The 25,021-nt window shown below is 52.2% G+C and overlaps 2 protein-coding genes across 4 annotated transcripts; one reads left to right on the top strand and one right to left on the bottom strand.

The window, feature by feature from the left end:
- The first annotated feature begins 99 nt into the window (after positions 1-99).
- QPCTL (glutaminyl-peptide cyclotransferase like) lies at positions 100-6,904 on the top strand. 2 transcript variants are annotated; one of them, XM_004440163.3, is made up of 7 exons: positions 100-432; positions 927-1,070; positions 1,790-2,071; positions 3,444-3,596; positions 3,696-3,795; positions 4,290-4,406; positions 6,100-6,904. In XM_004440163.3, the coding sequence occupies exons 1-7, from the start codon at positions 223-225 to the stop codon at positions 6,243-6,245; spliced, it is 1,152 nt and encodes a 383-aa protein (XP_004440220.1). In that variant the 5' UTR covers positions 100-222; the 3' UTR covers positions 6,246-6,904. The 2 variants fall into 2 exon arrangements, with proteins under 2 accessions (XP_004440220.1, XP_087277660.1); XM_087421534.1 differs by lacking the exon at positions 6,100-6,904 and adding an exon at positions 4,693-6,043 and having other exon boundaries at positions 164-432.
- Positions 6,905-10,329: 3,425 nt separating this feature from the next.
- Positions 10,330-23,788, bottom strand: FBXO46 (F-box protein 46). Of its 2 annotated transcripts, XM_087421533.1 has the most exons (3): positions 23,703-23,759; positions 14,623-14,649; positions 10,330-13,263 (listed from the first exon to the last, which is right to left on the bottom strand). In XM_087421533.1, the coding sequence occupies exon 3, from the start codon at positions 13,183-13,185 to the stop codon at positions 11,368-11,370; it is 1,818 nt and encodes a 605-aa protein (XP_087277659.1). In that variant the 5' UTR covers positions 13,186-13,263; positions 14,623-14,649; positions 23,703-23,759; the 3' UTR covers positions 10,330-11,367. The 2 variants fall into 2 exon arrangements, with proteins under 2 accessions (XP_087277659.1, XP_004440222.2); XM_004440165.3 differs by lacking the exon at positions 14,623-14,649 and having other exon boundaries at positions 23,703-23,788.
- Between the last annotated feature and the right edge of the window lie 1,233 nt (positions 23,789-25,021).

Below are 25,021 nucleotides of genomic sequence, written 5' to 3'. Positions count from 1 at the left end.
TCCCTTTTGGGTTGTGCAGCCCTCCGGGGGAACCAACCCCAAAGCCCGCGGGAGACGGGGAGGCGTGTCCTCAGAGCGGGAGTCCCCATTGGCTTCAGTGCTGGCAGGAGGGTCGGATGGTTCAGCCGCTCTTGTTCTTTGGTCCGCTGATTTCATGGGGTGGGACTTGGCTCGGCCTAAATTCTATCCGCGGTCCCGGACCGGTTTCAGGGCGAAGCTGCCATGCGTTCCGGGGGCCGCGGGCGGCCCCGGCCACGGCCCGGAGAACGCGGCCTCTTGGAGCCACCCTCACCGCCCAAGCGCCGCCTGCTACCGCGGGTGCCGCTGTTGCCCCTGCTGCTGCTGGCGCTGGCCGTGGCCTGGGCGTTCTACACCATCTGGAGCGGCTGGCACCGCCGGACGGAGGAGCCGCCGCCGGCCCGGGAGCTGCGGGTGAGGCCGGGCGGGGGGCGGGCACCGCGGGGGCCCTCATTCCCCGGCTCCCCTTCCCTAAGGTCTCAGGTTGACGTGGCTTTCTCGTATGGCCCTAACCGCAGGTGCCACTGTCTCGGTCATTAGATCGCACGCCCCTTGCCAATGGAATGAAGCTTCGGGCTTGTTCTGTAACAGTGGCTCCGCTTTAAGAGGAAGGGTCTGGAGTAATAAGACAGAGTTCTGGGTTCTAATCCTAAAGTCAGCTATTTGGCGGAGTCCCTTCTTCTCGCTGGACCTCGATTTCCCCATCAGGGTTGGGGTGGGCTGGACCGGATGGGCTTGGAGGGACTTTTCCTGAGTCTAGAATTTATCCTAGAAACCTCCGATGCTAGAGACCGCGATTAGCGAGAGGAATTGGGGCTTCTTAGGGGTGGCGGCGCCCGGGGTAGGGTCGGAATGGGGGTTGTTATCACACTCTGCTCTTCTCTGCCCCATCCCACCCCACTCCCAAGGGCCCGTTGATCGGAAGCCTCCCCGAAGCCCGGCTGCGGAAGGTGGTGGGGCGTCTGGACCCACAGCGTCTCTGGAACGCTTATCTGCGCCCCCTGCTGGTTGTACGGACCCCGGGCAGCCCGGGCAATCTCCAAGTCAGAAAGGTAAAGGGCCCCGCCTCCAACCCCTGATCCGCAGCCCGCCAGGGAACAGGAGATAGGCATTCTGCCTAAGATCCCAAAGCAGCTAAGAGGCAGAGCTGGGGCTCTGATTGGAGCTAATTTGGCTCTAGAGTCCCACCTGGTAATCACCAGGCTGTACTGCCCCCACCGAAAGCGAGCAGCCCTATGAGGTGGGTACCAATGTGATCTTCCTTATGCAGATGGGGAAACTGAGGCCCAGAGCAGTTAGGCATCTTGTCCAAAGCCCACAGCTAATAAATGGTATACTTAGGGTTTCAACCCAAAAAGGTTGGCTCCAGAGCTGGTGCTGTAACATCTCTATATTGCTTCCCAGAAAGCATGGAGAGTCACGTGAACACTGCCTGAGTTCAAATCTCACCTCAGCCACTTGGAGTGTGACCTTGGACTCGTTTCTTAACCTCTCTGTGCCTGTTTCCTTATCTGCAAAATGGAGCCATTGACAGTTCCTACCCCACAGGGTTCCTAGTGCTATTGAAGAGGGAGCTGTGATTAATCTTGTTGGCATCAAGGGGCGGGATCACCCCGCCCCTGGCACTCAGTAGAGACTCAGCAGAAGTGTGTCAAGGGAATGATTTAAACCACAGTGGTACTTGTGAGTCAACCTGGCTGCTCTGCACGGCTCAGGTCACATGGCCCTTCTCCCCAGTCCCCACCCACCCTCCCGCCTCTCTCGCCACTAGTTCCTGGAGGCCACGCTTCGGGCCCTGACGGCAGGCTGGCATGTGGAGCTGGACCCCTTCACGGCCTCGACGCCCCTGGGGCCACTGGACTTTGGCAACGTGGTGGCCACACTTGACCCAGGGGCTGCCCGTCACCTCACCCTTGCCTGCCATTACGACTCCAAGCTCTTCCCATCTGGGTCGGCCCCCTTCGTGGGGGCCACGGATTCGGCTGTGCCTTGCGCTCTGCTCCTGGAGCTGGCCCAAGCCCTTGACTTGGAGTTGAGCAGAGCCAAGAATCAGGTGAGGAGTGGGGGAAGGGGAAGGGTGGGAGTCGGGGCTGCCTCTACCTTGGTCCAAGCCACCACCCTCCCTTACCTGGTTTTGTCTTCCTGCCTCTACTCCACACACAAAGCCACAGGGATCTTTCCACCTTCTGAATGTCAGATCTTGTCCCTCCTCTGCCCTTTGGGAGCCCTTCCATGGCTCCCACCTCACTCCACGCATAAGCCAGAGTCCTTATAGTGGCCCATGAGGTGTGCCTTGTTACCTCTCTAGTCTTATCTACCACCTCTCACCCCTCGCTCACTCCACTCTAGCCACCCACCTCATCCGTGTACCTCAAACCCACAAAATTCACTCTCACCACAGGACATTTGCACTTGCTGTTTGCTCCGCCCAGAATGTGCTTTTCTCAGACATTTTCCTGGGTGGCTCCCACCCTCATTCAGGTGTCCACTCCGAAGTCACCTCCTCAAAGAGGCCTTCCCAACCCCCCTAAAATAGCTCCTGGCACTATCTCATGCTTTATGCTGCTTTGTGTTGACTTGTTTGTCTCCCCAACTAGAATAAGCCTCATATAGGCAGGGACTTAGCTGCTTTTGTTTCCTGCTGTATTTCCTGGGCCCAGAATATTGCCTGGCATAGAGGAGGAAGTCAGTAAAAATGTATGGAATGAATGAATGAAAACACAAGTCCCCTCACGCTCCTCCCCTGCTCAGCCCCTTCCATGGCTCAAACCCCAGTGCCCCAAGCTCCCTGGCCCTTGCTGAACCCTCGGGCCTTTTCTCAAACCCCTCTCGCCCCAGCCCTGCTCCATGTTGCTTCCCTGCCTGGGAACACTCTTCCCTCTGCTCCGCTTTGCCAGACCAGCTCCCACTCACTCTCCATGTGAACATCCCTTCCCAACAGACCCAGATGTGCTTCCTGAGCGAGGTTATCCTCCGCCCCCTTCCTACGCGCTCTCAGGACCCTGTAGTTCTCGGAAGCATCTGTCTCAACTGCATTTCGCTGTTTGTATAATTATTCATTTGTAGGTCTGTCTCTTTTGCTAAACAAGCTTGAGGAATAATGAAAATAATCAGAGCCAACCCTTATTTAGTTACTATAGGCCAGACACTGATCGAGGACCTGGATTCGAATCCCGCCCTATGATTAGACCTGGACGAACCCCATTTCTACATAAAGAAACAGATGCTTTGGGAAGTTAGTAACTTACCCGTGGCTGATCGGCTACGCAGTGGCTGAGCCAGGATTTGAACCCAGGCGGCCTGGTTCAGAGTCTGTACTCTTGGCTAGTTTGCCCCACTCAGCTGTGCACGCGGGCAGGAAAGCCACGTGGGTGGCTTGAGGCGAGGGCTGGCAGCGAGCTGGTCCTGACCACCGGCTCCCGCAGGCGGCCCCGGTGACCCTGCAGCTGCTCTTCTTGGACGGTGAGGAGGCACTGAAGGAGTGGGGACCCAAGGACTCCCTGTATGGCTCCCGGCACCTGGCCCAGCTCATGGAGTCTGCACCCCACAGTCCCGGCCCCACCAGGATCCAGGCCATTGTAAGACTAGGGCCCCACTGGGTTCTGGCGAGGTGGGGAGGGGGTGATGTGAGGTTGGAGCATTCCACCTGGCCTCTCCAGTCTGGCCTCTCTTCCTAGGAGCTCTTTATGCTTCTGGATCTCCTGGGAGCCCCCAACCCGACCTTCTACAGTCACTTCCCTCGCACGGCCCGCTGGTTCCATCGACTGCGGAGCATCGGTAAGGGGAAAGGTGGAGGCAGGCACCAGCCTGGGATGCAGGACGGGGGCCGGGATGGGACAGGCATCGGTCCTCTAAGGGGTCCTCCAGCCTTTTCTCTCTCTCTAAGGCACTAGGGCAGAAACACAAAACGATCCCACAGCAGTCAGGGTAGTGATTACGAACAGGGACTAAGGGGTCAGACAGCCCTGGGATTGAATCCTGGCTCTGCATCTTACCAGCTGTGTGAACTTGGGCTTCATCTCTCTGAGCCTCCATTTCCTGTCTGTAAAATGGACATGATGGTGATGATAATGGGGATCTCCCTCCTAGACTCAGAGGGATTAACTGAGACCAGGAACACGGTAAGACTGCAGTAGGGGTAACTGACATTCATTCTTTTTGGGACGATCAGGGCTATACTCCCAGCCCCCCTGCCCTCCTCTGATTGGTGAGGAGGGCAACCTTTGACCCTGAGGGGCTGACTCTTGCTCTCTAATCCCCACCACCTGCAGAGAAGCGCCTGCACCGTTTGAACCTGCTACAGTCTCATCCCCAGGAGGTGATGTACTTCCAGCCTGGGGAGCCCTTTGGCTCTGTGGAGGACGACCATGTCCCCTTCCTCCGCCGAGGTACTTGCTATAGGGAGGGGTGGGGGGCAGGGCACCAAGGGAGCCACAGATGGGCCCTGGCACCTTCCCAGAGGTGGGGACTGGTGGCAAGTGGCTTAACCTCTTTGTGCCTCAATTTCCTTATCTGTAAAATGGGGATAATAATAGCCCCTGTCTCAGCGTTGTTGGTAGGGGATTGAATGCGTTAATACATGTAATGAGCTTGCCCCAGTGCCCAGCACATAGGGAGCATTCACGAAATGTTCAATATTATTGTTTGAGCCTCAATAATTGCAGTTTCTTCTAGCTTTTGCCTTTCAAGGTCCTGGCAGCCCAGCAGAATCACCTGAGGAGCTTCAAAAGATGCCCAGTCGTGGGGCTGGCCTGGTGGCGTAGTGGTTAAGTTCGCGCATGCTCACTTCAGCCTGGGTTCACGGGTTCAGATCCTGGGCGCGGACCTACACACCGCTCATCAAGCTATGCTGTGGCGGTGACCCACATACAAAATAGAGAAGATTGGTACAGATGTTAGCTCAAGGGCCATCTTCCTCAAGCAAAAAGAAAAACCAGAAACATGGAGGAGGATTGGCAACAGATGTTAGCTCAGGGCCAATCTTCCTCACCAAAAAAAAAAAGTGCCCAGTCACATTTCAGGCCAGGTAGAGGGGTTCATATCATAGGTTTTAGAACTGGACAGGTCTGGGTTCTAGGATCTGCAATTTACCACTGGTTGACCTAAGGCAAATTACTTAGCCTCTCTGAGCCCCCATTTCTTCTGGAAGATGAAGAGATATAAACATACTAACACAAATGTGTGTGTATATTCATCATCACAGGGTTGGTGAGGATTACATGAGATTAGGTATATAAAATGCCTACTTACACAGTGCTTGGCATCTAGCAAGTGCTAAAAACTGCCTTTTAAATTTTTACTCTATAATTTACTCATTCAACAAACATGCATTCCCTACTTCTTTATTGATTCATTCGATGAATGCTTCCCAAGGCAGGTACTGAGCTAGGTGTCAGGGATACAGTGATGGCCCATAATCCGCCTGGCTCCTGTCTAGTGGGGGGACAGATATTTAGCAAATCAGGACAAACACAGAGGGAAGCGTTCTGAGGACAGGAACCCAATGTAGTGCTGGGGTTACGAGCAGTGACTCTGGAGACAGGCGGCCTGGGTTCACATTATGACTGTACTGTTTACAAGAGGCAGAACCTTAGGCAAATCACTCTGTGTGCCTCAGTGTCCACATCTGTAAAATGGGGGTAATTATAGCACCCACTTTAAAGGATTATTATAAGGATAAAACAGGGTGTGTGTGTATGATGTATGGCCTTAAACTAGGGCCTGGAATAGAACAAGTACTATATAAGTGCTAACTACTAATACAGAAGAGAAAAAGAGCCTAATAATGTATAACTGGAGAGGAGGGTCCAAGACATCTTTCCCTTCTTCTGGTCTTTCCATAATCCATGAAGTTTTGAGTTTCTCTAATTTGTGTTATGAAAACAATAGACATACTGGATATATTTTTTAAACTAATATGTTGCCCTCACACACTTACAGTCATTGTTCAGAGTTCTTCAAGTGCCGGAACGGAGTATCTTCTCGGGGGAGTGGCGGGGGAGCGAGGGAAGGTGACTCAGGCCTGGGCCTGGGCTCCTGGGTCAGCCGTGGGCCTGACCGAGTCTCCTCTCTCTCCCGCAGGGGTCCCGGTGCTCCACCTCATCTCCACGCCCTTCCCCTCTGTCTGGCACACGCCTGATGACTCTGAAGCCAACCTGCACCCACCCACAGTACATAACCTGAGCCGCATCCTCATTGTGTTCCTGGCTGAATACCTGGGGCTCTAGCCTGCCTGGCTGACTCTGAAGGAGAAGTGTCCAGCAGGAGACGTGCCGAGGGCACCTGGAGCCAATGGAGCTCAAACCGGGCCCGCCTGGGGTGTGCTGGCTTGTCCTTAATACCTTCGGCTCTGCTTGGGCTATGATTGGAAGACCCTCTTTCCTTTGACTATCTTAAGCTGCCACTCTTCAAAGACATAGAAGAGACCAGTATGGGGGTGACCACCAAAGGAATCAGAGCTCGGCCCTGCCCTGAGGGAAACACTTGGGCTGAAAGTTTGCAGAGGCCAAATGCTGTTCTCAGGTTTAGTCAGCAAACCTCGCATTGGCATCTGGACCAGCAATACAACCCAACCAAATGAATTCCCTGTGGCTCATGTTTTTCTGTCAGTTTGTTCTGCAGAATGGCAGCCTTGCTACTGCACCAGTCCAAACCTAACTTCCACATGGATACGCCATGTGGGGCCCACAGAGGATGCGCTCATAAGCAGGAACAGAGGAGACGGAAGCCAATACTTGAGAACTCTCGATTCTGCCAGCTCCAATGGGCATTAAACCAGTGTTTCTGCAAAACGTATTCTACAGAACTAGCACAAATAGGTGTTGCATGAAAAAGGGGATTAAAAAAGCAGGGTGAACAATATTAAATGAGTTTCTTCATTGCACAATGTGAATTTTCAAGAGTAAGATGGAGAGTGCAGTGTTTTCCCAAAGTATTTCACCATGGAACCCCTTTATTGGGAAGCACCTCACAGAACTAGGGTACCTCAGAATATACTTTGGGAAACACTGGGTTTTGATAGTTTGAGTGCACTTATGGTAGCAATGGGTCAGACAGACCTAGAATCACTGCAAACTAGTTACACCAAACCATCCTTTCCCTTTCAGCTGTGGGTACAGGAGTGCGAGACAGTGCGTGTAACTGCCTCTAGTGATGGCCTGAGGATTTATTTCCCAACTCTTCATTTTTAGACTCAACAGGGCTGCTTATTAAAAAATGCAGACTCCCATTCTAGTCTGGGGGGGACCTACTGAATCAGAACCCCAGGGAGCCGCTGGGACTCTGTAACCAGCACCTCAGGAAGACTCAGGATCAGCAAAGTTTGGGACACGCGGCCCTTAAGGTTACAGTTTGGTGCGTTCACAGCTTAGCAACCTAAAGAAAACCGTAAAATGGAGGGCGCCTAGAAAGGGAGTCTTATGCTGGGCTCTATGCCTGCTGATTTTGTGACTTGGATGGAGACCCCATAGGCAGCAGGGACGCCAGGCCAGGATGGAGGGTTATTAAGTAGTGAAGGTGAGCATCGGCCTTCCAAGCCAACTCAAGGCTGGAGAAGACCCAAGAGAACTCATGGGCTGAAACTCAGGATATCAAATAAGAGAGGACAAACTGAAGGTCCTCAATTCACGTTCTTCCACAGTGAATTTATGGGCACCCACTGTATGCCAGGCACCATGAGCACTTTACATCAGCTCATTTAGTCTCCCCCACATCCTGAGGTCGGTACAATTTCCGTTCTCATTTTGCAAATGAAGTGGCTAGGGCTGAGTGACAACCAGCTGGTTACAGAGCCCAGATTCTCACCCACAGTTGTGCTCCTAACCCCATGTCCTACCTCCCTTCCAGAAATCACTTGTGCTGGACCAACAGATTGTTGACAAACAGTAGCTCCTGAAGCTTTTAATTGGCCACAAGTTAGAGTGGGGTCAGGGCAGGGGACTAATGGCCTCTTAGAGGCGGACTTGGCAGAAGTCCAGAGTTCAGACAGGGAAGTGACATTCATCAACAGCTGGGGTGGCGAGGGTCTCAAACCACAGGGACAGTTCCGGTTTCTTCATTTCTTGTGTGGCAGGCATGGTGCCAAGTACTTGAAAGTGCACCATGTCCCCTTAGCGTCACAGCCACCCCAGAAGTAGGCGAGACCACTGTCTCCATGTTAGCGAGGGGAAGCAGTGTGTCAGTTACAGCCCTGGCCCTCAACGCCTTACTGCACCACCTCCTGGTTGAGTGTGCAACACACCAGGACTGAGCAAGGGGCCTGAGGCACATTTTCTGCTTGAATTCGGGGTAAGGATTATGAGCTTCATTTTATGGATAAGGCTGCTGAAGCTTGGTAAGGCAGTGTTTCCCCAGCTCCCACATCTCCCAGACTTGGGCTTCCCCAGTTTCACGCTATGGAGGGGCCACTAGGTGGTGTATCTGATAGGCACAATTGTTGAGCATGCTACACGTGATGTTGCACATATCAACCTTTTGAGGAACTGTCAGTATCTGCATTTTTCAGATTAAGAAACTGAGCTTCAGAGAAATCAGTTGCCACATATCACATAGCTAGACACTTTCCCTGTAATATGCCAGGTGTACATTTTGTTTTTATTGATCCTGCTTACGACTCATTGGGCTGATTAATCTTTTACCAGTCTGGACTTCGCAACCATCGGGTCTTTAAATATTATCTTTGCACTGTTTGCTCTTCTCATTCTAGAATGCCAATTAATGTGTTACATTTTCTCACTATGTCCTCTGTAACCTTTCTTTCATATTGACTCAGGTTTTTTTTTTCTTTTGTTTTTGTCTCCATGCTATTTTTTGGACCTAACTCTAGTTCAATAAATCTCTCTTTAGCTGTGTCTAATCTGCCATGCAGCCCAGCCACTGAGTTATTACTTTGGTTAGTGTATGTCTGTGGGTTTTTTCTTTCCATAGCTGGTAGGCCATTTTTCAGGTCTGGGTTACCTGCCCATATTTCCAGGCTCTTGCATTATAATCTGCGAGTGACAGTTTCACCATCTGAAACCTTTGTGGGTATGTTTTTGCTCTCATTTCTGCTGGTTCTTGTTACTTCCATGCATGTTTGGTTATTTAACTATGTACTAACTGTCTGGAAAATTATTGGTGGTGATTCTAGATGACGGTTTTTTCCACCAGAAGATTTACATTTGTTTCTGCCAGACACCTGAGCTAGAAGTACCCCGGAACACATAGGTAATGCAGACCTGGCCTGCAAACCTGAGCCAAGGGCCAGCCTGTGACCAATTCTCAGGGTCTGCTTTTTTCTTTCCTTTGGTCTTGTGCTTCCCTCGCCATTCAGAACATCTCTGCAGTCTTCTGGGTCATACTTACCTGAGCTTATAGTGCGGTGTGATGCCAGCTCCTATCAGATTCTCCACCTTGGGCAGGCTCTAGCCTTCACTTCTGCCTGCTTGTCCCAGTAAGGCTACAAGTAGGAAACCCAAATTTGTTCACATCAGCAAATGCTCTCCGAGCAGAAGTGGTTTCAGGGCCCCATGTACCCTCACCCTTAAATTTTTGGCTTAGTGTATCCTTAACTGTATTTTATTGGCTATTTGATGCTTTTAAGATTTTTTACTTCTTTTTTTCAGCAGGATAGTCCAAATAATATGGCCCTTCCTCCACAGGAAACTGAAGTCCTACAAAACCAAGCCAAGATTCAAACCCAGGTCTCTTTGATTCTAAAATCTAAGTATTAAATAACTACTCTGAGATATCCTACTCTCTCTGGAAATTCTGGTTCTCTGATAAGAATGTCAGAGACTTAGCTGCCTCTCAATATCCATTTTCCCCTCTTCTTTTATACTTGAATTTTTAAAATGTCTTAATTCCCCCTTTTTCTTTAGTAAAAAATTAAGTGAATATTTTAAAGCTTTAATTACAGGGATCTTTGTAAAAGAGTTTTTTGTTGGGCATAATGCACCCAACTAAAAGACTGCATTTCCCAGCCTCCCTTGCAGCCCTTCCATATGGCTAAGTTCTGACCAGGGAGATGTATAAAGAAGTGTAGTGTAGTACTTCTGGGAAGAAGCAGGCTTCCCTTCATGCAAAATGGTGATGGCTGGAGTTCTAGCAGCCATTGTGCACCATGAGGATGAGGGCCATAGCCAAAGGAGGATGGAATAGTGAGCTAGAAGGAGGCTGGGTTCCTGATGACTTCAGGGCCACCATACCTGCCCAACACTGAATTCCTAAAGAAATAAAAACTATCTCAACTTTTTCCATCCCACCATACACGGGCCCATGACTCCCTTTTCCCCCACACCCCCTCCCTGAACAACACACAAACCAGTCTGGGCCCAGCCTTATAAATATTGATTTTATAGAAAGGACCAATGCAAAACTGGTCAGATGCCACAAGCTAGAAGCTTCCAGAACCACAATGATGAAAAAAACAAAAAGAAACCCCAAACAGAACAAACAAAAATACCCCAGACCAATTGCCTGAAAATCAAGGTCTCAGATGAGCAAAAGATTCTAAAGAAACACATGTAGCTGGGGACGGAGAGACCCCAATGCCTGAACAAGTAGAGTGGAAGGAAAAACAAGCCAGAAATTCAAACCCACAGTCCCTGCCCACCGGCCCCCCACGCTGTCAAGAGCGAGGCAGAGGGCTTCACAGCTTTCTTTTTTTTTTTTTGGTGGGGGGGGGAGTGATGGCAATAGCTTAAATAACGGAGAGGGGGGATTTTTATACTTTTGACTTTTTTTTTTCCTCTTCCCCTTTAGGGGAACTAGAGAGACAGGTAGCTTGAGGTTAAAGAGAAAACAGCGGTTTTTATTGTTTTAATGGGGAAAACATCTAGAAATGGCAGGCTGCCAGGAAATGTGCCAAATTTGATCTGTGATCTGATGGCCCCCAACTCCTAAGGAGGAGGCGAGCCCTGGTGTCACCGGTTAGGAGAGGACCCAACCTTGGGTGCTGCAGCCTCTTGGGAGAACACAGCTCCAGAGACAAAGAATCGGAGGAAGGAGCAGAAGGGGGCCAGAATGGGGGAACTCTTAAGTAGTACCAAAATTAGCTGCCGTCTGCTCCCTGCTGGTGGGTCCCTGGGGTGTAGAAAGTGGCAGGGAGGGTGTTGGGGCTGGAGAAGAAATTGAGATGCTGATTAAAAAAACACCCTACTTGAGGGTCCACGGCCCTGGGTCTGAAAAGTAGAAAACCAATGGGGTCAGTCAACCCGAGTGTCGTCCTGGGTCATCCCCGAGCCCCATCTCAGTTCTGGACGGGGGTCAGCGCTGCCTGGACTGGGGGTAGGGGCTGCTGGCTCAGTCCTGGCCCTCAGCTCCCAGGGGGAGGGGGTGGGCATGGTGGGCTCTCCCCCCCCTCCCCCGGCTTCACCTCCCCTCCTCCCGGCCAGCCCGGCCGCCCCCACCGCCTGGCCCGTTGCAGGGCAGGACCCAGTTGTTATCGTGCAGACCCAGGCGGCAGCCAGGCGTCTCGCGATCGGCTCGGCGGCAGCACATCCAGTAGGAACGTCCGTAAGGCAGGTCGTGGTGGTAGGGCTTGGGGTGCCAGCGGCAGAGCGACACGTCGCCCTTCTCGTATCTCTTGCGGCACTGCTTGCAAGGGTCATCCCGGTAGAGGGGGTCGCGGCTCCAGCGCGAGTCTGTGGCCCGCACGCCAAACGCCTCGATGATGCCCTTGAAGTGGTGGCAGGTGCACTTGAGGGCCGCCAGGGCCCGCGTGGGCAGGAAGCTGAAGATCTTGACCAGCACGTGCTCGGGGAGCAACAGCATGTACTGTCGCGGCTCCAGCAGCCTCTGGATCTTGAAGCGGATCTCCAGGAAGTCGTGCGACACGTGCCGGTACAGGCGGCACAGGGAGGTGTCCGCTGTCCCCTCAGCATCGTCCGGGCCTGGCGCGGCGGCCGGTGAGTCAGCTGGGGGAGGCTCGGGGGGCCCGTCTGGCCCCCGGGACTGGAGGAAGAAGAGCTGGCCGGGTGGGGGCGGCTCCTCGGGGCTGACGGTCAGGCACACGGTCTCCTCCTTCACGTTCTTGGTGCCATCCTTGCCAAAGAAGATGCACTCGTCTACCACGCCTGTCACCACCACATCCACGTGGAAGCCTGACGCTCCGCAGTCCCGCGCGGGGGGTGGAGGGGGGGCCGGGGGAGTGTCCTCGGGCCTGGCAGGGGCTGGGGTCTCGCCCTCGCTGGCTTCATCCGCCCTAGCCAGAAGGAACTCCACATTGCTGGGGAGGGCATCCCGAGAGGGGCTGATAAGCTGGTACAGGTCACAGGTGATCTTGTCCTTGGCTCGGGCCCCGGGCCCTGGGCTGCCAGGGTAGGCACAGCCGGGCCGGCCCCCGCTCCCGTTGGGCAAGCTGCCATCCGGTGCACGGGGCTCACGGCCATTGGAGATACGGAAGGCGATGCGCACCTCCCCGGGGCCCGGTCCAGGCCGCTCCTCCTTGCGAAGGCCCTTGGCCGGAGGGTTGTCCCGCTGGGCCTCGAAGTGGGCCACCGCCTCGGCGACACGGCTGCAGTCCCCGCCACCAGACCGCCGTTCAGACCCCAGCCCCTTGGTGGGCCCGCCCTGCTCAGCTGACACGAAGACCACGGGTGCCGGGGTGCCGGGGCGCGGATAGTTCTGCAGGGCCAGGGCGGCCCGCTGTTCCACCAGGGCCACCATCTCAGCCACAGAGAGCAGGTCCACATCCTCACAGGCTGAGGCTGGGGCACCCTCGGCAGGAGGGGGCCCCTCCCGGCCCCCGGGGTCCGGCGGAGCCTTCGTGGGCTCCAGACAGCGCCTCCTCCGCTTCGCCTTGGAACTGTCACTGCCCCAGTGCCCTTTGACCTTCATGGAGCTGGCCCGGCTGCCCCCACCACACTGGTGCGCCACAAAGAAGGCCACCTTCTCCTTCGTGTTCCCAGGCTTGATCACATACCACGTGTCCAGCAGGACTCGACCCTCGTCCCCAGCAGCTGCTGCTGAGAGGAGCGGGGCAGGCTGGGAGGCGGGGGCCTCCGTCGCCAAGGTGGGCGGTGTGTTCTCCGAGTGGGCAGGCCCGTGCTCCGGCTCAGCCCCGCTGCCTGGCTCAGGGCAGGCTGCCGGCTTGAGGGCTGTGGAAGGTGGGCGCGGCTGGTTCTGCGAGTAGGTGCCAAAGGGCCGAGGGCACCAGAGCTGGAAGGGCAGGAGGCCGCCGCGGTCCATTCTGGGCAATGGTGGCAGACAGGCAGGGGTTCACCACATCTCAGGACCTGGAGGGTGGTGGGGGGCTCCACAGGCCACCTGGAGACAGGGAAGAGGAGGTTGGGGAGCTGGGATAACAGCCTGGCCTCCCAGTACCACCCCAACCTCAACCTCCCCCGAAAGGACAGACCAAATTAGACCACCAAGAACTCTATTCCTGCCCCACTGCACAGCTGAGCTAATGGAGGGATGCAAAGGGGATGGGACCTGCTCTTTTAAACTCAGAGCGTGGCTGGAGCTGGCAGCTTGCTCCAACCCTACAGACCACACTCCACTGCCTGACTGCCTTCATCACGATCCAGAGGCCTCCTGCTGCCGTAACCTTTAAATGTAATCAAGAGCATCATGTGACAGACAGCTTCTCTTTTTCTATTTGCTCACCCAGTAACCAGTTCCTGACAGGTAAGAATTCCCAGCCCTGCCCCCAGCTATGGCTGCTTGAGCCCACGAAGGAAGGAAGGAGGTGGGCTGAGTGGGGGAAGAAAATCTGAGGTCAGAGCCAGACAGGCCTTTAAGAAATCAGCTCTTCATTTTGTTCAGGTCACGGGGCTTTTTGAGAATCTCTTCAAGCTGTGTATCCTCATCCAGGAAAATGCACACACTTGCACAAGACTGTGCAGGTAATTCCCCAAACACAGCCACAGACTCCCGGGATAAGAAGGCCTGTTCTAGTCTAGCCGCCTCAAATTGCACACAGGTGAACTGAGGTGCAGAGTGGGGAAGGGTTATGTAGCGCAAAACCAGGTCCTCAAACTTGGTTTCTGAACTTTGCAATTCAGGCTTTCTTAATAATGACCATTTTATTTTGCAGCGACTTTGTGTGCAGGACCTAATCTGCAGGCAATTCTGCTAATGAGTCCGACATGACCACTTTCCACTGCAGGAGCAATAGGTAGCATATCCCTCAGTCTCAATCATTCCCTGGCCCATCTCCCTCCAGACATCTCAAAACCAAAAAACCCTCCAAACCTCGAACCTTCCACATGCCTATAGACCAGGGCTCAGCCAACTACGGCCCCCTGGCCAAAAGTGGCCCACTGCCTGTCTTTGCAAAAAAAGTTTTATTGAAACATGCTCATTTGTTTATGGCTACTTTCATGCTGCAATGGCAGAGTTGAGTAGTTGCAAGAGAGAGCATATGGCCTGCAAAGCCTAAAACACTCATTATCTGGCCCTTTATGGAAAAAGTTTGCTGACTCCTGCAGTATGGACTGTCCTTCTAAATTCAGGCAATTCCAGAGATACCACTAAAACCCCATTCCCTTCGTGGTCCTGTAGACACCACTCAAAATCCAGACAGCCTCCAACATCCAGAGACACCAGTAACAAAGGGAGTCCCAATCCTAAAAATCCTTACACCCCATAATCCCTAATCCCACCTACCCCTCAAATACTCACAGCCTCTGCTGAAATCCCAGTTCCTTGCTAAAAAAAAAAAAAAAAAAAAATCACCAAAGCCTGTAAAACCTATAGAAGGCTAAGTTTACCAACCATCAATACATCTAAACACCCAGGAATAGACACCAAGGCAGAAAGGTCCTTCTCTGTAGATGCGATCCCTCTACAACTTAGGCACCCCCTGACATTCCCCAACGACTTCTACTCTTATTCCAGAATCTCAATGCCTTTTCCAAATTCCACTTTAAACCTCTAAACCTAAATATATCCCCTCCAGCACAGAAGGTCTGATCTCAAGGCACCCCTCACAGATCCCATGCCTACCAAGAACTCCCACACACACAGCAATTTCCCAACCTCACAGATGCCCAATTTCCTGAAATCCTATACTCACCTCCAACTCTTTCTAAACCTCCATATGTACTCCCTAATTCCACAGGAGCTCCCCAAATGCAAAAGAACTCACTAAAATATAAAAACTCCCTAGCACATAAAACTAATCCCAAACCACATATTTCTCCAAGCCAGAAGAGCCCCCCCAAATACTCCCAAAGAAGCCTCACAGATGTTCTAATAGCAGACACGTGCTTACTGCCCGCTCACTGGGAGCTGATAGGAACTGTTCTAACAATTCCTGCTAATCCTCCTTGGCCCCTGTGAAGCAACTGGCGTTCTTAGTCCAGATTTCCCGATGAGGCTCAGAAAAGTGGAATCCCGTGTCGGGATTCAGACAGGTGGGAAGAAGTCGAGGCAGACCCAAACCCACGCGTTCTGGCCCCAGAATTGGTCTCTTAGACTCTTTGCTTCTAAGTCTCTCCGTGGCTCCCCACATCCTATACCCACCCAACACCCCAAACCACAAAGGAGACCCCCTACGACACAACCGAACCTTCCGTCTTATAAAAGAACCCCAAATCCAACCCCAAGGCGCCCCCTAAGCTCAAGTGAACACCAAAGTATCCCCCACACCCAGGCAAAAACTCCCCCAAGTCCCAAAATACGCTTAAAGGCAAACAGAACCCCCAAATTTTGTAACTGTCTCCCCGGAACCCGCCAATCCCCACACGCGACCCTCGTAACCTAGACACGCCCCCAAAGCGCCCTCACCCCCGAGCCCCGCCCCTCGCAACGGGAGAGGGTGGAGGCACATACGCATGCGCAGAAGAGACCCGCCCCCTTGCTACTTTCCTCGGGCCTTCGCGCAGGCGGGCGCGCGACTAGTTTCCCTCCGCCCCTTTGTTGACAGACGCGCGCGTGACGGCCCCAGCCAATGAGCGCCCGCCGTTCGGGGCCGTGCCCATATAAGGAAGGCCTTGGCGAAGGGGCCCAACTTCGAAAGAGGGCGGAGTAGGCGAGAGGTGACGGAGTGGGTGTGGAAACAGCCGAGGCTGAGAGAGCGTGGAGCAATTCCCAACTTCCTGCTAAACGGAGGAACAAGGCCAGGACGGAGGCCATGGCATTCAACGAGAGGTTTCTTATGCGACGTTCCCTCTAAACAGGAGCCCTGATTGACAGTTGAGATTTAAAGGGCCAAGCAGCTCCGGGACTGAGACTCCAGGGCAGAAGGAGGCGGGCAGAACGATCTGAGAGTGCCCACCTTTAGTTGGGAAACTTAGGGGCCGAGATTTACTGCGGGGGGAAACTGGGCAGCGGGATCACACAAATGGGCAGTGGGCTTGGCATTCAAGGCTCAGGCCGAGTGACCAAAAGGACTTCTGGGTTTAGCCTTTCCAACCAGGCGCCTCAAATCTGACTTAGACTTGGTACAAGAAAATAGGAAATACCTCAATAATGGCTTTTTAATATTGATTACCTGTTAAAATAATATTTAGGATATAATTTAGCTAAATAAAAATATTTAAAATTAACTTCATCTCTTTTGACTCTTTTAATGTGGCTACTAGATTTTAAATTACACATACGGCTCACATTATATTGCTGTTGAGCCGCGCTGGTCTAGATCGTTTCAGTGCCAGGCCAACTCAAGAGACACCCAAGGGTGGCTCCACTGCAGGCCCCTGTCCAGGCATCACCTGTCCCCACAGCACCCTGCCCCCGTCCTGCCTGCCTGCAGCCATCCTGCACATCACAGAAACCCGACCCTGTCCCTATGCTGCTCAGAACCTGCCATGACTCCCCAGTGCCCTTGGGAAAAAGCCCAGGTACTCCACTGGTCCAGCCTCACCCCTCCCAACTCATCCACACCCCCCATGGAGCCAGGTGGGCATCTGATCTGACACAGAGAGTAGTTAAGAGTACTCGGGCCTTGTCTGGTCCTCAGTAGGAGCTATTATCATGTCCACTGTATGGATGAAGAAACTGAGGCAGGACAGGTGACCTAACCAGCCCAAGGTCACACAGAACTGGTGTGAGTTGGAGCAGGGATATGAGCCCAGGGAGTCTGATTCCAGATTGCTGCCCTCTATTGTTTCACTACATACTCTCTGGGGTCTCAGCTCAGCCATCACCTCCTCCAAGAAGCTAACCCCCCAGGCTGGGTCAGACTCCCACATTGGTGTCCTTGCTATCTAATCCTCAGAGTCACCAAGCTCTTTCCTTCCATGGTCTTTGCATTTGCTGTTCCCACTGGCTGGAATGCTTCCCCCCCAGATGCCCACCTGGCCCAATTCCTTATTTGAGCAAAGACTCAAATGTAACTTTAATAGAGAGGCTCCCCAAGTGCCCTTCCTGCAAACTGCCCACCTGCTCAGAGGGGGACCTCTGGGTTCCCTCGTCCCAGCCCTGCCCACTCTGGGTCATCACTGTCTAGGGATGGATCTGTCTCTTCCACTACTGGACTGTGAACTCCCTGATGTGGGGGGATGAGGTGGGGAGGAAGGGTCAGAGAGATCATGGTCATCATGGTGTCCCCAGCAGGACTGCCCAGCATGGGACTGAATGGATCAAAGCTCCCGCCCCTGAGGCTCCATGTCCTAAAGGCAGTGTAAACTCTGTTCCACACCCAGGCTGTCTGTGTCCTGGCCAGCAGGGTCACTAGAGCAGAATTTTCTAACTCCCCACACACTGGGCCCAGCACAAGCCCCTATACTAAGTCAGCTTTCAGAGAATGTGCCAGGAAGACCCATTTATTGTACATCGTGACCCAGAAAGACTGAAAATAAAAGATGGAGAAAGACAGACTAGGCAAATCCGAACCCAGAGACAAATAGACAGGTGACATTACCATGTAAAAAAATAACAATGACAAAAACAAAAGGTATTATTGAAGACAAAGATGGTGACAAAACAAGCTGACCCATTATACACAAAAGTTCTCAACATATGTGAGGCTAATAACACGGCCTCAAAACATATAAAGCAAAAAACTAGACTGACAAAGAGTTTGGCAAATCCACAGCGTAATGGGAAACCTTAACATCTCTCTCCATGAGAGATGGGTTGAAAACATAAAATTACTAAGGACCTGAACCACACAACCAACACCCTTGATGGAATGCCCCCAACAATTAGAAAATCCACATTTTTACATCCCTAGCGTGACATTACGCAGAGGTCCTCCTGGGTGCTGGGCCTCGGTTGGTCACTGGGGACACAGAGATCACACTGAGCTCACCAAGAAGAGCGCATGGGAAAGGGGGCAGATGTCCCATCGTGACCAACATGAATATATTAGAGAGAAAATGATGATCACCACAGCAGTTGGCACGGAGCCCTCACCGGGAGCCTTTACTCGAAGCGTTTGACAAATATTACTTCATTTAATTCTCACATTGTCTAACTATTTTTAATCTCATTTCAAAGATTAGGAAATGGAGGCAGAGAATGGCTAAGTAATTGCCCCCGGTCACAGCTTGGCGGCAGAGCCCTGAATCTAACAGGCCTGGCTGACTGCAGAGCACACGGAGTCCATGCAGTGCAAGCAGCTTCATTTAATGAGTGTTCCGGGCCCTTTTCGTGGATCATCTCATTCAGTCCTCAAGGCCTTTGCACTCTCTGCTCCTCCTGCCTAGAATGCTCTTCCCCATGTATTCACAAGGCTCACTCCCTTACCTTCTTCAGGTTTTGTTCAGAAATCACCTCTGGAAGACCTTCCTTGATTTAAAACTGGAGCTTCCACCAACAGCCATATACACTCCCCTTCCCCGATTTTTCTCCCTAGCCTTTGTTACTATCTAATATACTATAAACTTTGTTTATAAAGTGTATTGTCGGTCTCACCTCACTAAAATGAAAGCTCCCCCAGGGCTGGTATTTTTGTCTAGTTTTTTCACTGCTGTATCCCCAGCTTTTAGAATAGCGCCAAGCACTTGGCTCCGCTCAGTGTGGTCCCCCACGCCAGCAGCAGCCCCTGGGGTGTGTTAGAAATGCATCACCTCGGGCCCCACCCGACCCCTGCTGAATCAGAATGTGCACTTCAACGAGATGGCTAGGGGATTCGGATGCACATTTCAGTTTGAGAAGCAATGCGCTAGCACATCGTGGGTGTGCAATGCGTATTTGAAAAAAAACGACGCCACTATGCTGTCTGCCTTCCACACATTTGCTACTGGGGACCTCTTGTGAAAAGCTGGCTGGTTCCAGCCAAGTCCACCCGTGGAAATCCTGCTCCCAGGACAGAGGCAGGAGCCCACTTCCTCTAGGAGCTGTCCCCATGCCCTCCCAAGCTACGTGGAATCTGTTCCTGTCACCTGCCGTTGCTGAAGGACAATGACCTGGGTGAAGGCCTCTCTCCCCTCCTCCCTGTGGCTTTCTGGAAGGCTGGGACCTCTCCTCAAAGGCGCAGCTGCTCCAGCCTCCACACATGGCTCGCTGGCCTAAGTTAGCTCTTCTGGCTCCATCCTTTCCATGGGAGCCAGAGAGATCTTTCCAGACACACATCGGACCACATCACTCCCCTGCTGAACACCCTCCCATGCGAGGTGGAAGTATGCAAAAAATACATTTCCAGGAACCCTTTCTCAGGAAGCTACTGGAGGATTTGCTCCACCAAAATGAAGGAGTAAACCAAGAAAAAGGAAGCTATCAGATCAAGGAAATAAGATCCAGCCCAGAAGAAAGGCAAAAGGAATTCCTTGATGGAAGTAAAGGAAGATCCTAGGAGGATGGCCAGGCAGCAGGCCTAGGCAGACCGTGTCTCCAGAAATACACAAAGAAAGGAGGAAGGCTGACAATTAACAAGCTAAGCAGGGGCCGGCCTGGTGGCACAGCGGGTAAGTGTGCGCGCTCTGCTTCGGCAGCCCGGGGTTCACAGGTTCGGATCCCGGGCACGCACCAATGCACCACTTGTCAGGCCATGCTATGGCGGCGTCCCACATAAAGTAGAAGAAGATGGGCACGGGCCATCTTCTGGGCCCGTGGCCATTGCCCAGGGCCAATCTTCCTCAGCAAAAAAAAAAAAAGGGGGGGGGGGAATTGGCATCAGATGTTAGCTCAGGGCTGATCTTCCTCACACACACAAAAAGCTAAGCGTGCAACTTAAGAAGTTGGAAACAACAACAGAATAAACCAAATGATAAAGAGCAGATGCCTGACCCCCCCTACACTGACTCAGGTGACTCCCCTGGGGCGCCTCCATCCCAGGGTGGCAGCTGTCAGGGTCATGCCAGCACAGGGCTGGGCACAGAGCGGTGCCCACGGTCACACAGGAACCGGTGGCAGGACACCAGGGCTCTGTTCCTGGTCCTGCTCCTTCTATTCCCCACCCTCCGGAACCCGCCACCCCTGTCGCCATCACCGCCCCTTTGTCCACAATCCTGCTCCATCCATACTCTTTTTCTTGGCTTTTTGGCCTCGGGGTCTGCTGGCCTCTCTCTCTCTCTCAAGTTTTGCTTTCCAACTAACAGCTCTCCAAAGGTAGGAATCATCTGATCCTCGGGATCTAGAATCCAGGATGCAGACAGAACTCAGGCAGGGCCTACCAGCACCTCACCCAGCTCCCCCACTTCTGGGGCTGTGACCTCAAGCAAGGTGCTCAACCTTCCGTGCCTCAGTTTCTCCCACCATAAAATGCAGATAACACCAGAACCCACTCTTTGTTACTGTCGGGTACTGAGTCTCACTTATTAATTAAACAGATATTTACAGAAGAGCTGCCGTGTGCCAGCCACTGTTCTGGGCACTGGGGATACGCAGGGAAAAGGAGACAGAAATCCTTGTCCTCATGGGGTTGACATACTAATTGGAGAGAAGCTCTATAAACACACAGTTAAGTTTCAAAGTGGCAAGTGCTGTGGGGAACAAATATAGCAGGAAAGGGGGATCGGGACTATAAGATGGGGGAGGTGATGATCTTAACCAAAGGGTCAGGACAGCATCACGGAGCAGGTGACAAACCAAGCCTTTCAGAAAACCTGTGCTTTGACGAATAATGCAGCTTTCCCAGAGCTGCTAGAAATATACCATTACAAATGGTAAAAATATCATTTTGTATGAGTAAGCTTCAGACTAGCACAGGCTGAAAACGCATTTAGGATTTTAAGAAAAGGCAAAATAACTTGGAAAGCAGACACATTTTCTAAGACAAACAAATAATGGAAAGGAAAAAAGAGTGTCACGTTACCCCAGGGCACCCAGATGTGACATAAAGGGACACGGATGAATGAGAGGTTGGTAACTTTTCCCTAAACCAACAGGTTTTCAGAGACAAAGTGTTAAAAATCCATGAAAGCAAAGACAAGCAGGCCGAGCTGGCAGGAGGGGCTGAAAATGAATCAGTATTGAAAAATGCGGGCCAGCACCACCAGGGCTGCAAAACTGTCCCAGCCATGTGACAACTGCGAGCTCCCCAAGGGCAGTGTGTTGGGCTGCACCTGATACAGGCCCTAGCACATAGTAGGTCCTCTATCAACACTGTAGACTACTCATAGAATGAACCCCCACTTTCCAGAAGACGCAACTGAGTTCCAGAGAGGTTAAGTGACTTGTCCGAAGTCACACAGCTGGTGGGTGATGGAGCCAGGATTCAAACCTGGGTTCTGGCTCCAGAGTGTGTGCTCAATACATTTTTCTTGAAAGAATAAAAATCACAAAAACACCTCCCACTTATGGAGAGCTTCATAGGCACTAGGCATTTTATATACGTTACCTCATCAACTCCTTACAAGAGCCTCATGGTTGGAACATGGCTCCATTTTACATACGAGAAAACTGAGGCCCAGCGTGGGAATGCAACTTGACCAAGGACACACAGCAGCAGATGTGAGGAACCTGGACCTATCTGAAGCCAAGACTTTTAATCATAAGCTTTCCTATCAAAGTCAGAGAACTTACGACTTAAAACTCCTGAAACCTTACAGCAAACGAACCAAACTGTTTCAAGATGAATTACCAAGTTGCCAGGCTGCCCAGCGAGGCCAAAATGACCCAAACGTTGAGGGAGAAAAAAAAAAACACACAGTTGTTAGAAATATTTCCTATTCACTGAAATACCTGGAGTTGGGCCAGGCTGGGCCAGGCAAGTGAATTATTTATATTTGGCTGGGAATAGGGATGGGGATGGGGACAGATTGAGTTTCTGAGCGCCCCCTCAGGGAGTCACCCTTAGACTTGGGAGCCTAGGAGTAGAGGGTAGGGAACCAGAAGAGTCAGAACACGGGGGCAACCTGGGAGAGAAAGGGAAAATGCCTCCCTCACTGGTCCCTCTCAACCTGCCTTCTCTCTCAAGTCACAGTTTCCCATTCACATTCAAAAAAATGACAAGTCATGTAGATTCAGCACTTAGTCCAAACTCTTTACAAGCTTGCCTCCCTGAACCCTCTAACCTTTCCAGGATTACTCATCCCATTTTATAGTTGAACAGAGGCCAAAAGACTTGCCCAAGGTCACAAAGCAAGTAAATGGCAGATACTCACGACATTGTACTTCAGTACAAGGTCAGGGGACTAAATTACTGCAGTGAAACCACAGATTCTGAACCAGGATGCCTAGGTTGGAATCCTGAGTCTGTCATTTAATGCTGGATGACCTTGGGAAAGTTGCTTAACTTCTCTGTGCCTACACCTTAGGACTGTTGTCTGAATTAAACGAGTTAATATGCACAAACAGCTAAGAACAGGGCCTTCCTGGCACTTCTAAACAGTAAGTGGGAGCTGTAATCCACTGTGGGGAGCCCCCCGCAGGCATCTGAGCTGGGGTGTGCCCAGATGGGAGCCAGGGTTTGAGAAAAAAATGCCCCTGGGCTGAAAAGGAGGGAATTCATTAGCACCTGTGACCGAGTTACATTCCTGGGGTGGGGAACTTCCCACCAACAGCTCTGAGACTGAGGATTTACTGCCAGCCAGGGTAACGATCTTTAGGAGCCTCCTCTTTTCTCAGTGGCATGTTGTTCCGACAAGACAGATAATGGCACAGAGTTTCACAGAGGGGAGACTTGCCCGGGTCACAAAGGAGCGGCAGAATAAGAGATCTGAATGCTAGACTGCCCATACAAATAAACTATACTTTTCTAAATTCCACTGCAGAAACGAGAGTGCCAAAGGTTGTCTCTATGACCCCTTCTGGCCATGTTATCCTAGAGTTCTGGGACTGTCCTGTTTATCGGGAGCCTCTGGCTGGACTAGGCAAACTATCGCTCCGTCCAAACCCCTAATCTCGCGCTCCCCATCCCACCCCCAGTCCTGGAGCCTAACCCACACACCACTCTACCGCCGACTTCTCTCTCTCACCATCTCTACTTGCACTCCTGCCCCCAGTCCGATCCAGAGGCCCCAATCCACCGCAGCCACAGCTGGCCTCTCCCTCGGAGCCTCCAGACCCCCTCATTCATCTAGCCCTGACTCCCATGTCTTTCCACAACCCCTGAGCTAACCCCCTAGAAATTGCCCCGTTCAGGGCCTCTGCCTGGACGCCCAGCCCCTTCTCCAACTCGGGACTCCCTTCCCCAGCTCTGGGCTCCCTTACAACCAGTCCCAAAGCTCGACTCCTTCCCCACCTCCAAGACCCGTCCCCAGCCCCCATTCTTGTACTACTCCCTCGGGCTCCCACTCCTCCCAATCCCCTCCCCCAAGCGATCTCCCCTCGTCCAGCCCCTTCTTTAGCCCCTGCCTCTTCCCTCTCGCCACCTGGTTCCGAACCCCCGCCCCAGCTTTCAAGCGCCTCCAGCCCCCACTCGGGGTTCTCACCATCTCCTCGCGCCGCAGCTTCCTCGGCTACGCGGGTTTCCCCCACTCGCTCCTCTCCAGCCTCCCCTTCCGGGTTCCCGCCCCGAAGCCCGCTGGGAATTGGAGTCCGAACAGCCACGGACTACACCTCCCAGAAGGCAGCACGGTCGAGCTTGGAGGTGGGGAAGGAAGCAAAGTGGGCGGGCTGAGGAAAAGAACAACTCTAACTCCCAGGAGGCAGAGAGGGCACTTGGCAGCGCAGGCGCAGAGAGCGCCCCCGCCAGGCACTCCTCCATTTTGGCCCGGGACCCCTGGAAAGAGAGTCGAGAATATTGCAAAGGGGCGTTTGTGAGGGGTGGAGAGTTGGGAAAGAGCAAGTTTATCGATTTACTTAAAAACTGATTAACATGATAATGAACAGTGCCTTTTAATTTCTCAAACACTTTCCCATCCATTTTTCCCCCCTGGTTTTCTTTCCACTACCCCCTAACTTACAAATGAGAAAATTAAGCTTTAGGAGGGAGGAAAGATAGCCACATGCACTAGGAACTTGTCCACATCATGGTTAGAATAGAAGCTCCACGACGACAGACACTTTTGTGCATCTTTTTTTTTTTTTGGAGGAAGATTGGCCCTGAGCTAACATCTGTTGCTAATCTTCATCCTTTTTTCCTTCCCAAAGCCCCAGTAGATAGTGGTATGTCATAATTGCCCTTCTAGTTGCTCTATGTGGGACGCTGCCTCAGCATGGCTTGATGAGCTGGTGCGTAGGTCCTCGCCCAGGATCCGAACCCACAAACCCCAGGCCACCGGAGCAGAGCACCCGAACTTAACATCTGCACCACCAGGCCCGCCCCGTTTTTGTGCATCTTGTTCAAGCATCCAGAACAGTGTAAATACGTGTCGAGTAAATATTTATTGCATGCTAATGATATACTGCAGACAACCATAGTAAGAATGAGCCCAAATTTAAAATTTAAGCCAGAAAGAGATTAAGCCTCTTCTCCATGGCAACACAGCAAGAGAGTGATTTGAACTGAAATGTGTTAGACGCCAGGGCCTCTGCTGTCCACTACGTCGCGAGATCGCCTCCCCTTAAGCTATCTTTTCCAGTCCATCCTCCTCATGGGCCATTTCTAGAATGGAGAATTTGCACTATCAAGGAACATAAATCTTCATGAGGGAAACTGCTACTGAGGCCCAATTCCAATGGCCTTCCTTTTTGAGTCTTTTCTCAATTTATCGCTCTTGAACGTAGCCCCTGCCTCACTAGATTCTCTTGGTCTGTGAACCTTTCTGACTGCACTGGGAAGACCGCGGCTAAATTCGCAACTTTCGGC

This window comes from Ceratotherium simum, chromosome 33 (genome assembly GCF_057802395.1).
Source record: "Ceratotherium simum simum isolate JZ-2026a chromosome 33, ASM5780239v1, whole genome shotgun sequence".
Classification (NCBI taxonomy): domain Eukaryota; kingdom Metazoa; phylum Chordata; class Mammalia; order Perissodactyla; family Rhinocerotidae; genus Ceratotherium; species Ceratotherium simum.
This window is presented reverse-complemented; position numbering and strand designations above follow the sequence as displayed.

Bases quoted from the DNA above. Each gene is read 5' to 3' on its own strand.
- QPCTL (XM_004440163.3), top strand. From the start codon at position 223: ATGCGTTCCGGGGGCCGCGGGCGGCCCCGGCCACGGCCCGGAGAACGC. The intron at 2,072-3,443 runs GTGAGGAGTGGG...CGGCTCCCGCAG, and splicing joins TGAGCAGAGCCAAGAATCAG to GCGGCCCCGGTGACCCTGCA. The intron at 4,407-6,099 runs GTACTTGCTATA...TCTCTCCCGCAG, and splicing joins TGTCCCCTTCCTCCGCCGAG to GGGTCCCGGTGCTCCACCTC.
- FBXO46 (XM_004440165.3), bottom strand. From the start codon at position 13,185: ATGGACCGCGGCGGCCTCCTGCCCTTCCAGCTCTGGTGCCCTCGGCCC.